The sequence below is a fragment of the Tachyglossus aculeatus genome, chromosome 6 (genome assembly GCF_015852505.1).
Source record: "Tachyglossus aculeatus isolate mTacAcu1 chromosome 6, mTacAcu1.pri, whole genome shotgun sequence".
In the NCBI taxonomy this organism is placed as follows: Eukaryota; Metazoa; Chordata; class Mammalia; order Monotremata; family Tachyglossidae; genus Tachyglossus; species Tachyglossus aculeatus.
The window spans coordinates 13,266,063-13,282,225 of record NC_052071.1 but is presented as its reverse complement, the minus strand read 5'-3'; the positions used below and the strand labels follow the sequence as shown (position 1 = coordinate 13,282,225).

General features: G+C 43.9%; 1 protein-coding gene across 2 annotated transcripts in view; it reads left to right on the top strand.

The window, feature by feature from the left end:
- The window catches only part of ATRX (ATRX chromatin remodeler), a 191,483-nt gene that overhangs the window by 125,798 nt on the left and 49,522 nt on the right, over nt 1-16,163 (top strand). For both annotated transcript variants that reach the window (XM_038747865.1, XM_038747867.1), the window contains exons 20-25: nt 5,193-5,330; nt 5,988-6,163; nt 8,470-8,587; nt 14,175-14,305; nt 14,823-14,911; nt 15,087-15,259. In XM_038747865.1, the coding sequence (XP_038603793.1) occupies nt 5,193-5,330; nt 5,988-6,163; nt 8,470-8,587; nt 14,175-14,305; nt 14,823-14,911; nt 15,087-15,259 (825 nt within the window). The remainder of the gene's footprint in view (nt 1-5,192; nt 5,331-5,987; nt 6,164-8,469; nt 8,588-14,174; nt 14,306-14,822; nt 14,912-15,086; nt 15,260-16,163) is intronic.

Here is a 16,163-nt window from a genome sequence, read left to right as displayed (position 1 = left end):
TATCCTGGCCCGGGATACTTTTTGGGGGGCGGGAGGTGGGGGTAGTTCGACAAGGACAAGTAGCATCACTACTCAGTAAGCGCTCAATAAATACGATTGATGATCACTGGTTTTGAAAAGCACGGAGCCTGTGTGTACTGTGCCCAGTGAGTTCTTTCAACGTGTTCCAGTGGCAGTGGATGCCAGGGGATTTCCTCATTCGAATTGTAGCAAAGAGTTTAATGTACATTACAGATTGCTGAGCGACACCCAGCCCAAAAAGGCCCTTTTTCTTAGTCCTCGGTAGTCGGGGGCCACGTTTCGGTGGTAAAACTCTGCCGTACTTCGATCGCTTGGGTTGTCGTACCTCTGTGAGTCAGGATTCTGGCAGTAAAGCTGACTTCCAGTAAAAGGCTGTTGCAGAATTATGCATCGGCCTACTGCTGGGACTGTAAATCAGAAAACCGGGGCCTCTGGGAGCCATTGTAATTTTAAAAAGTGGCAAAAGTGGAATTTGAGCCATAATTTAATTACACGCGGCTGGTCGGGTCGAGCACCGCTAGGGTAATGGCATGGCCCGGAGTCCGCCGTAAGCGTCTATGGGAAAGGGAGCGGGAGGGGACAAGTTTAGCCAAAGTTTATGGGTGGAGGAAGAGTGTGAGAAGTGATTTCATTAATGAATTAACTCTGCTATGTGAAGTAATAACAGCCCTTGCAGAAGGCAGCAAATGGTTTCCCATAATGCCTGGCGAAACCCGATAAAACGCTCTTTGGTTTATTGATAGCAATAGCGAGAACACAGTCCAGAATTACTCACATATTGCATCAGTACTACAACAGCTAATTAAAATTCCGTCACTGTTGTTAACTTGGAAACCACCGCATTCTTCTTATTTATGTAAACCCTTTCTCCCTCTGGGTTCCGTGTACGCGATGGAGGGAGAATTTATGCATCACCGCTGGTGATTTGAGGAAACAGAGTATCTCAGATGGGCGAAACCCGATTTGCGAGGTCGGGGGACGTCATTTTGGAAGGCGAGGTAAAACGTTTTCCAGGAGAACTAGGTGCGGTTCCTGGATCCCTAAGAAATCCGAACAAGATATTTGCTCCTGAAAATCGCAGTATGAAAATGAACAGTATTTGCTCCTGAAAATCGCGGGTATCCAAGAATGCACCTTTTTGCGGTTCATTGGTGAGACTTAGCTCGGTGCCTTTAGTCAAGAGTAGCTGAAGCCCCAAACGGGAGGGCGAAGGAAAGAAAGCAGGGAAGAAGGAGGGGGAAAGACAAACGAAGACTCTTATTTTTGCAGCTATCATCTTAGAAATCCAGTAGAAGCATGCTAATTAAATACTTCCCCGTGTACGAGTAACATCTGCCCTAAACCAAGTCCCTGAAAGTTAAGAGAAGCTGACGGTGTCGTCACAAGGTGCATTTTGTGCAGCGGGATAATTGATAGGTTTGAAAAGCCAGATCCGTTCCGCGCCCGTAAGACCTGAAGAAGGGGTGAATACATTTCCACCACCATCATCGGCTAATTGTTAGTCGAATAAGCTGAATTTAAAATGGAGCTATGCATCAGAGACTACGTCATCGGGGCGGCTTTTACGAATCAGTGCTGTAGTACTAAAGACTGGCCAGAATCTCTCCTGAATGTTATCGAGTGACAGTTGGCCAAAGCCATTATTTTGACTTCTTCATCGTGAGACGCAGCTGACTTGAGATTCTGTGGGAGTTTAAACCAGCTGCCTGTCATAAACCTACAGATGTGCCCCCTGTGAGCCTTGATGCCTTTTTACCAGGATTCCCGTTAAAAGCCTTTTAATGTGCCAGCCAATTAAATAAGCCAACACTTAGGGAATAGCTGTTGCACCCTCAGCGGTCGGGGTGCAGTGGAGATCGGCGTAGATGTCGCTAGTTAGGACGCACACGGGGGACGTGAATTTTCAAGAAATCATAAAAGCAGTCCCATCATTTGGGTGGAGACCCGAGCGGCGACGCCGGGAGCGTCCGGCTGGACGGACCCGACGAGCCTCCGCCCGGTCGCTTCTTTCCCGGCGTGACGTCAAGACCAAAGTGCGAGGGTCCCGGCCGGCCGCGGGACATTCGAACGAGGGTTAGTGTTCGTGATGTGACAGCTCTCTGAGCCTGGCCTAGTGGCTAGAGCCCAGGCCCGGGAGTCGGAGGGTCGTGGGTTCTAATCCTGGCTCTGCCACTTGTCTGCTGTGTCACCCTGGGCAAGTCATTTCCAGATGAGGTCACTGAGACACCGAGAAGTGAAGTGACTTGCAGCGTGGCTCAGTGGAAAGAGCCTATTTATTTATTTATTTTACTATTACTCTATTTTACTATTACTCTATTTTATTGTACATATCTATTTATTTTATTTTGTTAGTATGTTTGGTTCTGTTCTCTGTCTCCCCCTTTTAGACCGTGAGCCCACTGTTGAGTAGGGACTGTCTCTATATGTTGCCAACTTGTACTTCCCAAGCGCTTAGTACGGTGCTCTGCACACAGTAAGCGCTCAGTAAATATGATTGATTTCACTTCTCTGGGCCTCAGTTACTTCATCTGTAAAATGGGGATTGAGACTGTGAGCCCCATGTGGGGCAAGGATCATGTCCAACCCGATTTGCTCGTATCCACCCCCGTTCTCAGTACAGTGCCTGGCACACAGTAAGCCCTTATGAGATACTATTACGATCTTTGTTTTGTATGTTGCTCCCTTGCAGACTGTGCATGTCCTCAAAAATCATTAACCAGTTTGTTTTGTATGTTGCTCCCTTGCAGACTGCGCATGTCCTCAAAAATCATTAACCAGTCACTGGTTTCTGAACTAATAGTGATCAATAGTATTTGGTAAATGTTCAGTATATGCCAAGCCCCGGGGTGGGTTGGGCAAAGCCCCTGTCCCATGTGGGGCTCACAGTCTTAATCCTCATTTTGCCATTGAGGAAAGAGAGGCTCAGAGCGCTGAAATGACTTGCCCAAGGTCACCCAGCAAACAAGTGGTGAAGGCAGGATTAGAATGCTTGTCCTTTTGACTCGAGGTCCGGGCTCTATTTACTAGGGCACACTGTTCCTCTAAATCTAACGAGTTCGCTGGAGATGAATGCAAGGTTACCCAAGAGTAACAACCCAGTCAAGGGGTTGTGAAAGCATCCTGAGAGGATTTGGGATGTGATGAGCCCCAGACTCCTTCGCAGTGCAAGAAGGAAAGCTTTGAGCGAAGGAGAAAATTCACCATTGATATGGTCAAGTGTCATCTGGGCATAAAATGAGTTCATTTTCTGTGTTCACGTTGGAATTCTGCGGCGTGATGGGTTGAGGTCGTTGGTTTTGTCAGGTCTCCTAAAAATGAATTCATTGACTCAGCCAGAAGTCGCCTGTTTCCCCTGAACTGGTGTCATTTCCCTAATGAGGGAAAAACATATTGGGCTTTGGGGAATTTCAGCCTAAAGTCAATCACGACGTGTCACTCTCCTTTAGTTTGCACTGGTCCCGAAAGGCGCTTCTCGAAGACGTACGCGGCCGGGATACCGTGCTGGCTGATGAAATCTCAGCATGTGGAGCAAGTGAGATTCCGGCACCGGTGCCGCGTGCCGAATAAATATTTGTAAACGGAAAGATGTTTTTGTTTGTGACGGGAGTGTCTACCAACTGCAGAAACGATTAAGGAATTACCGGTGACTACCCGCAGGAAAATATGCGCAGTGTTGCCGGGGGGGATTATCTGTTCTCGTGAAGCACATGGTGTTCAGAATTAGGAGGCCATTAAATTCTGTAGTTTATGAATCAGACTTTAGTTTTCCACCCAATCCTTGGGAATGGTGTGATGGGAGTGTCGAGTCTGGCAGGGAAATAGACTTGCCCCGCGCATTGAAAAATGAACTGGATGAGAAACTAGCCATGTGAAGCCCTGGCTAAGCTGCAGCTGGTTCTTTTAGAAATCGATCTTGAACTGATCTTATCTATTCAGAGCAAAGGAATTAAGGCGCAGGTCATTCAGGGACAGAATTCCAGGAATTAATCAATGTGTTTCTCCGGCTACCGTGATCCGCCTCCATCTTTCAGTGTGGGTCGACAGTGTTAAATCACACGGGTGGAATAAGATAAAAATGGAATTGGAGGAGAATAGAAATTTCGGTGCAGGTAATGGCCAAGGTCTGAAAAGCACAGATTACCGACAGATATTTTGAGACAGAGTAACCGCTAGAGAGATTTCCTAGAGTACTGCAGCAGACTTCAGGGATCCATCCTTTCAGTGGCACGGGAGACGTGATCCAGTCCCCAGAGGAGTGTAGGCTGGAGCACCTTGGAAAAGCCAAGGAATTTCTATAATCCTGAGCTGCCCCGGAATTTTGCTTTGCCCTTCCGGTTGGGTGGGAAGCAAGGAGATAGTGGGTGAGCGGCAGGCCAAGACTGTAAGGTGCTTGTGGGCAGGGAACAAGGCTACCGACTCTGTTATAATGTACCCTCCCAAGCGCTGAGTACAGTGCCCCGCCCCCAGGAAGCGCTCAGTAAATACCATTGATCGATGGATTGATTGCTTATCTCCTGCCCCGTCAGGAGTTGTACTTCCCAAGTGCTTAGTAAAGTGCTCTGCACACAGTAAGCGCTCAATAAATACCATTGATTGACTGATTGTGGCAAATCAGTCGTCGATGGTGTTCGTGATGGTGCTGAGCCTTTGCTACGTTTTAAGCGCTTGGGAGAGTCCAGTTCAGTAGAGTTGGTAGACGTTGATCCCAGCCCACGAGGAGTTTACAGATAGGGGCTAGAGTAATACTGATAATTATAATGATGGTATTTGTTAAGCGCTTACTATGTGCCAAGCACTGGGGGACATACAAGGTAATCAGGTTGTGCCACGTGGGGCTCCCAGTCTTAATCCCCATTTTCTAGATGAGGTCACTGAAGCACAGAGAAGTGAAGTGACTTGCCCGTGGTCACACAGCAGACAAGTGGCGGAGGCAGGTTTGGAACCCGTGACCTCTGACTCCCAAGCCATGCTGCTTTCTCAGGACATGCCTCTTGAAAAATCGTGCTGGTGAATAAACCTTTAGAGTCTGTCCCGTTTTTTCTATTTGTCTCGAAGGCTTGACTTGTACACCGACTTAGTCCTCGAGCGATGGTTCACGGTTGAGTCCAATAGGGCGTCTCAGCAATTCCAAGAACTCTTAACGGTAACGCGAAATTCATTTTTTCTTCTAGGCCCAGACTTCGTTGTTTGTGACGAAGGTCACATTCTGAAAAATGAAGCTTCGGCTGTTTCTAAAGCCATGAATTCCATACGGTCGAGAAGGAGGATTATTTTAACTGGAACACCACTACAGAATAACTTAATAGAATGTAAGTAAATACCTCTCCAACGTTGTAATGTAGCCTCCAACTTCTCAAGTGGCTTGTATCAAATTTCATCATTTGGGGAGAAGAATTTGTACTTTTGATGCTAATTACATTATTGAGAATTACATTATTTGATGCTAATTACATTATACCTGTATATATGTATATATGTTTGTACATATTTATTACTCTATTTATTTATTATTTTACTTGTACATATCTATTCTATTTTATTTTGTTAGTATGTTTGGTTTTGTTCTCTGTCTCCCCCTTTTAGACTGTGAGCCCACTGTTGGTTAGGGACTGTCTCTATATGTTGCCAACTTGTACTTCCCAAGCGCTTAGTACAGTTCTCTGCACACTGTAAGCGCTCAATAAATACGATTTATTGATTGATTGAGAAGCATCTTATACTTCCAAACATTAAGATCATTAAGTAGAGCTCATTTAGAGTAAAATCGGCCCGTTTTTTTTCCTTATGCACAATTTGTTCAGCGTTTAACGGGAAATGATTCGGGTCACGTGACCCATTCCAGCTCTTTCGTATAAACAATACGCAAAAGTCGAATGGATCATCTTTTTGTCAGAGAATCAACCCCTAAGCAGTCAACTGTTTTTTATTTGCGGTTGTATTACTGGAGGCCTTTTCTTCTCTCCTAGATCACTGCATGGTTAATTTTATTAAGGAAAATTTGCTTGGCTCAATTAAGGAATTCCGGAATCGGTTTATTAACCCCATTCAAAATGGCCAGTGCGCTGATTCTACCATGGTGGACGTCAGAGTGATGAAAAAGCGCGCCCATATCCTGTATGAGATGTTGGCCGGATGCGTTCAGGTACTAATACACGTCACTCAAGTATCGTGTTAGAATGATGTAGCAGTCTTGGCAACCTTCTGGCATTATTCAAGAAACCAAAACTGCTTTATGTTTGTGGCTGTTGAAAAAACAAACAAAACCTCACCCCCTTTGTGACACTTACTTTTGGTAAACTTTTCGCGATGCATCTACACGTCCGTCGGAAATGAGAAGTCCCGAAGTGTTTGTTTTTATCCAAATCAGTCAACCTCACCCTGGGGCTTGTGTTCGAGTTACGAGTGGAGGAGCAACGTGTGTGATTTTTTTTTTTTGTGTGGGGAGGGTTCCGGTCCTGTGACGTGCTTTGCATCTTTAAGGAAGTTGTTTAATTTTGGTCTGTCAGTTGCCTCGCACTGTAGGATGGTATCCCTTCCTAAGAGTATTTGAAATGCATGCTGTAAGACCCATTGGGAAAATACATTTATAGGATTTCTAGTGTGCCTGAGGTAAATGTTCAGTTAAAGGGGTTCATATAGGGGTTCCTCCTTTACAACCAAATATTTAAACATTTGCCAAGTCAACTGTAACCATGTTTTTCATAGAGAAGCAGCGTGGTTTAGTAGGAGGAGCCCGTGCTTGGGAGTCAGGATGTGGGTTCTAATCCCGGTTCCACCACTTGTCTGCTCCGTGACCTTGGGCAAGTCACTTCACTTCCCTTGGGCCTCAGTTCCCTCATCTGTAAAATGGGGATAGAGACTGTGAGCCCCACAAGGGTCAACCTGATTACCTTGTATCTACCCCATTGTTTATAATAGTAGTGCTTGGCACATAGCAAGCGCTTAACAAATACTATAGTTATTATTATTATTTCAGGGACTGCTGTCTTTATTTTGAAAATTTCTGAAGGGATCTATGTTCTTCCGGGTAAAAATCACTTCAGGTTGGCATTCATCAATCGTATTTCATCATCAATCGTATTTATTGAGCACTTACTGTGTGCAGAGCACTGTACTAAGTGCTTAGTATTCAGTATCTGCATTCAGTAGCTAGCATTGAGAATTATTTTCTGATGGGAGGAATCCTCAGAATGGCTTAAGTGTATTCGTGGGTAATCATGAGAGACATGTTGGGAGTGATCAGTTATTCTGATTCAAAATAGGAGTGGTATCAGGACCTTTATAAACCACCTTGCTCGGCTGGACTTAATCATTGTGGACCCTTAGAATGGAGGTATTTGGTCTTTTTTTTTTTTTTTTGAGAGGAATTCCCAGTCATGAACATCCTTAAATCAAACTAGTTATTTTCCAGCCCTCTTTGTCCATGCCAACAGTTTGGTATCAGAGAGTCACTACAGGAGGTGTTGATGGGACGTGAATTTAGTTCAGGAAAAAGAAAAAACCTGGGAAAGACCCAGCGTGCCATGGACTTGGGTGGACAGCAGTATGGTGAAGATGATGATGGCATTTATTTAGTGCTTATTATATGCAAAGCACTGTTCTAAGCGCCAGGGAGGATACAAGGTGATCAGGTTGGCCCAGGGGGGGCTCACAGTCTTAATCCCCATTTTTACAGATGAGGGAACTGAGGCACAGAGAAGTGACGTGACTTGCCCAGAGTCACACAGCTGACAATTGGCGGAGCCGGGATTTGAACCCGTGACCTCTGACTCCAAAGCCCAGGCTCCTTCCACTGAGCCACGCTGCTTCGCATTATGCTTCTCATACTGAGAGAGCATTATGCTTCTCATACTGAGAGAACATTATGCTTCTCCGTATGAATGGCATTTGACAAGAGACTCTGATTTGACATTTTCACTACCCATCATCATTTTATTCATTCAGTCGTATTTATTGAGCACTTACTGTGTGCAGAGCACTGTACTGAGCGCTTGGGAAGTACAGGTTGGCAACATATAGAGACGGTCCCTACCTAACCGTGGGCTCACAGTCTAGAAGGGGGAGACAGAGAACAAAACAAAACATATTAAAATAAAATAAATAGAATAAATATGTACAAATAAAATAGAGTAATAAATACATACAAACATATATACATAAATACAGGTGCTATGGGGAGGGGAAGGAGGTAAGGCGGGGGGGATGTGGGGGAGGAGGGGGCTTATTTTATGAAGAGAGGACCTTAGCCTTTTAGAGATAGCTATGAGCCAAACTCGCCTCTGGCTTTTCGTATTATTGGCCCGTCCCCTCCTGAAAAGAGTTTCCTGCAGTAGCACCCGTTCTCCTCAAAAGCATTGTATTTCAAGGAGATGAAAGTGTTGCGGGGCTCTACCCTACCAAGTAACGTAAATAACTTCCTGCCAATTTTCCTCTCTCCTTCATTCACAGAGGAAAGATTACACCGCATTAACCAAGTTTTTGCCACCAAAACATGAATACGTGCTGGCGGTCAGGATGACGTCAATTCAGTGCAAGCTTTATCAGTACTACTTGGACCACTTAACAGGTAGGCAACCGAAATACTTCTGTTGTTGGTCTCTTGGTAGTAGACCATAACTTCCCCTTGCCACAAAGGTGGTACTTTTGCAATTTTCAGTTTTCCAACCAGCTGTTTTCCCATGCTACAAATATGTGAGTAGAATATGTGGGCTTATAAAACGGCCGGTTCGTCCCTTCTAATTCCACGACTCAAATACTGTCATCTGAACTCAGCTCTGCACTTAACTAGGGACCGGTTAACGTAAACCGGGTGTCTTGTAAGCACAGGGGAAGGATATAAAGGTAAAAACCCAGGCTTCGGGTAAGAGGAAGAAAAGAAGAATGAATTTGGTTGTGGTTCAGGGTGGAAAAGAGAGCACCTGTTACTTTGGAAGAAGTATTTTCTTTTGTTTTTTACAATAGTACTATTAGAAAGCCTGAGAGAAAGGAATCAGAGGGATGTTTGGGCCCTGAAAAACAGTAACTATAAAGTTAAAAAAAAAATCCTCCCAGAAAGATGGGCCATAATGGCTTTTGACAGTTCTCTCTGCAAAACAGACTAGAAATATTTGGTGTTGCTATGCCAAGCGTGAAAAAGTGAAGCCTAGTGGAAGGAGCACAGGCTAGGAGTTGGGAATTCTGGGTTCTAATCCCTGCCCCATCAGTTGCCTGCAGTGTGACCTTGGACAAATTACTTAATTTCTCCATACCCCAGTCTCTTCATCTGTGAAATAACATCCCTGCGCTCCTGCCCGCTTAGATGCTGAGCCCCACGTAGGACAGAAATTGTGTCTGATCTGATCGGATTCTTATCTCCCCTGTGCTTGGCACATAGGAAGCGCTTACCAAGCACACTGATTATTAATATTATTGGCACACTGGGTCTGTCTGGGGGCAGTTGATCAATGCTTGGAAGATTTATGGTTCTTTTCTATTGTCTCAGGCTTAACTAAACGGTATTTGTCGTTTTGTCTCTTGACCCTACCATTATGTTTCATTATGTATGTTTCTCAGGAGCAGAAATTACGCCTTTTCACTTTTCCCCAAGTGCCCATATGGTGGTGGGGAGGGCGGGAGAGAAGGTTCACCAGTAAACTCCGGGGATATCAAGTCGACTTGAGCATCTCCTCACTCCTACCCTTCTCTCCCACTAATAACCGGGGTGTCAGAGTAGTGCTGTAGCCAACAGGAAAGAGCCCAGAGTTTCTAATAATAATAATACTTGTGGTATTTGTTCATCATTTACTGCGTGTCAAGCACTGTCCAAAGTATTGGGTAGATACAAGATAATCAGGTTGGGTACCGTTTCTGTCCCCCATGGACTCAGAGTCTGAGTGGGAGGGAGGAGGATGGAGTCCCCATTTAACATTTATTCAGTGTATTTATTGAGCGCTTGCCATGTGCGGAGCATTGTGAAAAGCGCTTGGGAGAGTACAACACAACAATAAACAGTGACCTTCCCTGCCCACACAGTGACCTGACAGTTTGGGGGTGGGTAATTTACCTCCTTCCCTTCCCCACAGCACCTGTAGATAAGTATATATGTTTGTACATATTTATTACTCTATTTATTTTACCTGTACATATCTATTCTATTTTATTTTGCTAGTATGTTTGGTTTTGTTCTCTGTCTCCCCCTTTTAGACTGTGAGCCCACTGTTGGGTAGGGACTGTCTCTATGTGTTGCCAACTTGTACTTCCCAAGCGCTTAGTACAGTGCTCTGCACACAGTAAGCGCTCAATAAATACGACTGATGGATTAATTGAGGCACAGAGAAGTGTAAGTGACTGGCCCAAGGTCACCCCAGTAGGCCGTGCCGTTGGTCAAATGGGCCAGTGTTGGGAGTCCCAGGGAAGGTTGCCAGGTGTGTGCCACCTGTTAAGCGCCAGATGTTGCGGGTATTAGACCATAAAATGCCGTGTGGGTCCCTTTCAGAAAGGAAACAAAAAAAAAATCACATCCAGATCTCCAACGCCCCACAACTTGTGTGCGTGCGCATCCTGGCTGCACCTTTTCTCACGCATCTTTGGTGAGGAGTCTTAGCCAGCGGCATTTTTTTTTCTTCATTTTTAATTATTTAGAGGACATTTGTTATAATGATCCGGAGAGCTTTGTCATGAAACATTTGAAGATTAGTACTAAGAGATAGTATAATCATGTAGACACTCTAATGGGATTGTTTACTGGACTAGTTTGCTGTTCAGTCAGTCTGAAGTTCTCAGGAACAAGATGATGTCATTAAACCAATTCTATCTTGCATCAAACTGATACGTAGCAGATGCTGAATTGGACATGAAAGGGACTGTGCTGTCTTAATTTCTTTGCTTTTAGTTTTGTAGCTTGTGATGTCTTAGATAAGCTGACTTTTTTTTTTTCCAAGTGGCATGCGGGGCATTGCCTGCCGTATTAGCCGATACCAAAATGTTAACGTTTAGATGTGTCTGCAACTACTCACTAGCCCAAGAGGAGTCAAGTGTTTAAAAATTTAGGGGGAAAGAAAGAATCCAAGCCTCAAATTATTTTGTGACTGCAGTCGAAAGGAATAAAACTTCTAAAGCACTAATAACTATGCCTTGTAAACCCTGGAAGGTATGCTTGTTGCGTCTTCATCTGGTGCCATGAATCTTTCTGATTTTGTAAGGTGCTTTTTTTTTTTTTAAGTGAATACAACCTTTATTTTCCTTAAAATAAAACAACTACAATCAAACAGCTCTTTTGAAGCAGCTTTTTCCCAAGCCGAGATGCTTATTAAAGGTTGTTCTCTCTTGATTCCCGTATGTAGACCCCGGGGTTATTTCTCTGCTTTTAAAATAAATAGTGAAATAATTAAAAACCATCCCCATTTACCTCACTAGAATCTTATCAGAGTTATATATGAAGCTCGAGATCTATGTAAATTTAAAATAAGTCCCCTTTGATATAGTTTAAATATTTTTTTCCCCAAATTCAGCAGTTTCCCTACGTTCCAAGGAAACTCTTTTCCGTTCGTTATTTGCGCTCCATCCAGTTTAGACTGTAAGCTCTATGTGGGACAGGGACTGTGTCCAACCTGGTTGACTGGCGTCAACCCCAACATTTAGAACAGTGCTTGACACATAGCGCTTGTGATGTTTTGATTTTTCTTACTTTCTTCATAGTTTTGCAATGCATTTAAAATATCATCTCATAGTTGCTAGGTACATTAAATATTTCAAAATGTCAGTGTCCCCCTGATTCATATTTAGGGGGACACCGACATTTTTGAAAAATGTCAAAATGTCAGTGTCCCCCTAAATATGAATCAGCCTGCATAAATTGATCAGTGTCATTTTCTGTTCCTCCTATTGTTTCCCATTTGGTTAGGGCAGGAAATGTAAGTACAGGAGATTTAAAAGTTAACCCCTTATTTTTAAAAGAGCCACGGATAACTTCATTGGATAACTTTCCCAAGAGGTGAAAGAGTAATCCCGGTGGTATTTTAAGGAGTATCTGATTTCATTTTTCTTATGCCTACGTCTGGAACGTTCCTTGCTACGAACCCTCTGTCCCCAATTCCTGGTTCGTGTAGCCAAACGCAACTGAAGAACTCCTCCCCCAGATTCGACATTCAAAGATTTAATGAGACCAAAACGGACTGGAGGGGTAGCTTTTTCAGATAAAATTTCAGCGTCAGTTATCGGAGGCAATATTTCAGTTACGATACGAGCCAAGGGATTAAAAAAATTCGGATCCACCTGAACCCTGCAATGCGATACGACCCTTGGCAAATGTGGGAATGGAGTTTTCAACGAAAGCAATTAAATGGGGCTGGAGTTGCTTTATCCCTCACTCACTTTATCCTGGGATCTTTTAAAGATAGGCAGTTACTCCATAAACAGTTGTCCACATTCCTAAAAGTCACGGGACCTTACTTATCATCATCAACCTCAGTATGATTTCTCGGGTCAGAGTGCCGTCATAATCACGCTTGGGACCTGATCCGGGCCGTGGGAGAATTGAAAGTCCAGCAGAAAAGACAAGCAGAAGTAAATGGATGCACACCCGGTAATTCTGGATATGAGAGAAGGTCTACATACAGTTGCGTATTTCTGAAAAGTTTTACTTGTCCGTGTTGGACGTGTGCGTTCATCACACTTGAAAGCATCAACAGGCGACAGCGTCAGCTCTTCGTATTCCGGAAGAGTTACTGAATAATCCTTTGAACTAGAAAGTGCCTTTCCAGAAGTCTTTTGACGGATTCATTCCTGAGCCAACCCTCTTCCCGAGGGTAAGGATCGAAATGAAAGGAATCTTTCCGGGCTACCAATGTGAATAAAAGTAGAAGATGCGTTGATGTCTTCTGAGAACCATTAGTGTAAGCCTTCTGAGGTGTACGAGATGCGTTTAGTTGTGTGCCTGTTAGAAAGGTAAATATCTGCAGACAAGATTGCAGCCAAATGCCTTGGTGTGGTTTCGAAGAGGAATTTTCTTCTTGGGTTTTGGTAAAACCGAATCTTGGGGTTTAGAAAATCAAGTGTAAAATGCTAAGCTATAGAATTTCTCTTGTGAATGAGTATCAGAGAAGCCTTTCAGAAAGTTTTTTTTAATTTTATGTCTATTTTTTGTCCCTTTGTAACTTGTTCTGATTCTGGAGGAGGTTTCTTAAAAGCGGTTCAGAGATTGATTTTTCCAAACTGGTGGGCCAAGCTTTAAGGTATTTTCTTTTAAGAATTCCTTTTTCCCCCAGTTGGAGCATTTGCGTATGGGGGCCTCAATTTTATTATCTAAATAGGCACTTACAGATGTAATCCTGCTTTATCTTAGCAGGTTGGGTTTATTTCATTAACGTCTCATTTTATGTTAAGCTTTTAGTACTTCATTTTATGATAGCTTTTTAATACGTAACCACAAGAGTACATGGGTTCTGACGTGATAGGTAAGGAATTTTGTTTTTAGATTACCGATATTAGAAGAATATTTTAAAGCCTTTTTTTAATAGCGACACGCACCCTAGATTTTGGATTCCTCTCCCTGTCCTTTGACATGCCCCCTGTCTAAACTACATCTACTCCTAGTTTGCCGTGAAGACTGCAAACGTGGAAGTCTAATAAAACCAAGATGGAGGCTTTACTTTGAAATGCCATCTTAAATTAGTAAGGGTCACATAATTATCACAGCTCTGATTTTATCTACCTTAAATACAAATACCTATTAGGGAAAGTAATGGGCACCAGATTTGTTACTGTTCAACGTAATTTTTTAAATTTTATGTAGGGGACTTAGATGGAAAACTTGGAGTTCATTAAACGGCGTATTATTTTCTTCTAAAATCGCCTGTGGAAAGAGGACTGTATTGATATTTGGGCTTTGAAGAAAAGATCTGGTATAGCAGACCATCGCTCGTAGGCATTAAACTTTAACGAACGGAAAAAGTAGTATATCAGAAGCACATATTTTACCTTTAATTTTAGTGCAGGTTTATGTCCGCGTTGGCGTTAAGTCCACTTCGGTGTGTACTCTAATTTTGTCAGCAGTTGGAAGTCTTAAAACCCAAGACGAGCCAAAGAGTGCACTTGGAGGTAGAGATGCACTACCATCGTTGGCACGGAATTAAGTGTTTCAGCATAAAACTCTAACCCAGTACCTTCATCCTCAGGTGTCGGTTGCAGTAGCGAAGGGGGAAGGGGCAAAGCGGGAGCCAAACTCTTCCAGGATTTCCAGATGTTGAGCAGAATCTGGACTCACCCTTGGTGTTTGCAGCTGGACTACATTAGCAAAGAAAACAAGGTAAATCAGATATATGGAAATACACCTATTTCTTCCCCCATTGCAAACTTTCCAAATAACAACTCAGGTCCAGTGCAAGAAACACTTGTTTGCAGTAACGGAAAATTCTGTTGATCCATTCAGTCCGTTCAGATCGTATTTATTGAGCGCTTACTGGGTGCAGAGCACTGTACCGAGCGCTTGGGAGGGTACAAAATAAAAATGAACAGACACATTCCCGGCCCAAAATGCGCTTACAGTCTAGAGTGGGAGAGAGACAGTAATATAAATAAATGACAGATATGTAAAGTGATCAACTGCTTTGAAGCCAGTGGTGAGGAGTTTCTGTTTGATGTGGAGGTGGATGGGCGACCACTGGACGTTCTCCACAAGTGGGGAAGAATGTCCCAAACACAGCTCAGTCATTTTACCTGCCGTTTTACCTCAGGTTGGAACGCATATCTGTGGCTGTTTTGTCATTAAGAAAGACCGTTTGAAATGGCGATAGAGCGCTCATTGCCATGAATTTGTCTTCCAGGGCTATTTTGATGAAGACAGTTTGGATGAATTCATAGCTTCCGATTCCGACGAGACCTCAATGAGTTTAAGCTCAGACGACTATGCTAAGTAAATTGAACTTGTCTCTGTGGACCTGTGGATTTGACATAAGACCGGTTATGCGTTCGTTTTCTTTTCGGCATGAGTTTGGTAGATGTCAAGCGATAAGAGCCGCAGCCCGTTTTTCAGTCACTGGAAATGCTTTTAGGTTTTGTTCGTTGCCTGACCCTCTGATGTTTTCTAGGAAAAAAAAATCCAAGGGGAAAAAAGGCAAAAAAGACAGCAGCTCCAGTGGCAGCGGCAGCGATAACGATGTCGAGGTGATAAAAGTCTGGAACTCACGATCCCGAGGAGGAGGTGAAGGGAACGCGGATGAACCCTCAAATAACCCCACGGCCTCCGTAAAGCAAGAGGAAAGTGAGTCTGATGTCTGAGTCAGTTTTGATGTGACGTACTGTTGGTGCAGAGAAACAGCCTAGTGGTTGGACTCCGGATCCGGGAATCAAAAGGGTTACTCATCCCGGCTCCGCCACTTGTCTGCTGTGTGACCTTGGGCAAACCACTTCACTTCTCTGGACCTCAGTTTCCTTAGTTGTGAAGTGGGGATGAAGACTGTGAGTCCCATGTGGGACATGGACTGTGCCAGCCTGATTACGTTGTATCTCTCCCAGCGCTTAGTACAGTTCCTATAAGTGCTTAACAAAGACCATTGAAATGAGGAAAGAAAAAGGAAAAAACCCTCCCTTGCCTGAGCCTTGTAGAAGGCCGTCGCTCAATTCCCACCAACACTGTCCGCTCTAAAGGAGTGGAATTAATCCTGCCAGGGCCTGGGAATTACATTCATCATGTGCTCCTCATTAAAATCCACTTCTTCCTCGAAGGGTGACTAGCACTGTCATGCTATAGATTTTGACCCTACCTTGTAGTAGAATTGACTAAAACACAGAAAGTGAGAGCACACTGTTGGATTTGCCTCCCACCTTACCGTGGTTCAGATATGTGTCAGGAACCTCAGGGACGCGAGGAGCAACAGCAGCCAAGTGCAGCCTTCATTATCCCATCTGGTTTGTGAATTAAACATTGAGCGAGCAGGTGGCAATAACAGAGCTAGAGTACAACGGTCCCACTGAGGTGAAGTTGTACGTAAAAGCGGATCTACCGACGTGACTCGAAACAGCGGCTGTTCTCTTTAGCGTAGCAGCAGCTTTCTGTTTGGGTTGACTGAGTGCAGTCGGCTTGCCGTTTAGCGTCTCTCTCATCCCGGGCGTCCTTCAAGGCTCCGTGTGGCATCTTTCAATCAATCAATCAATCAATCATATTT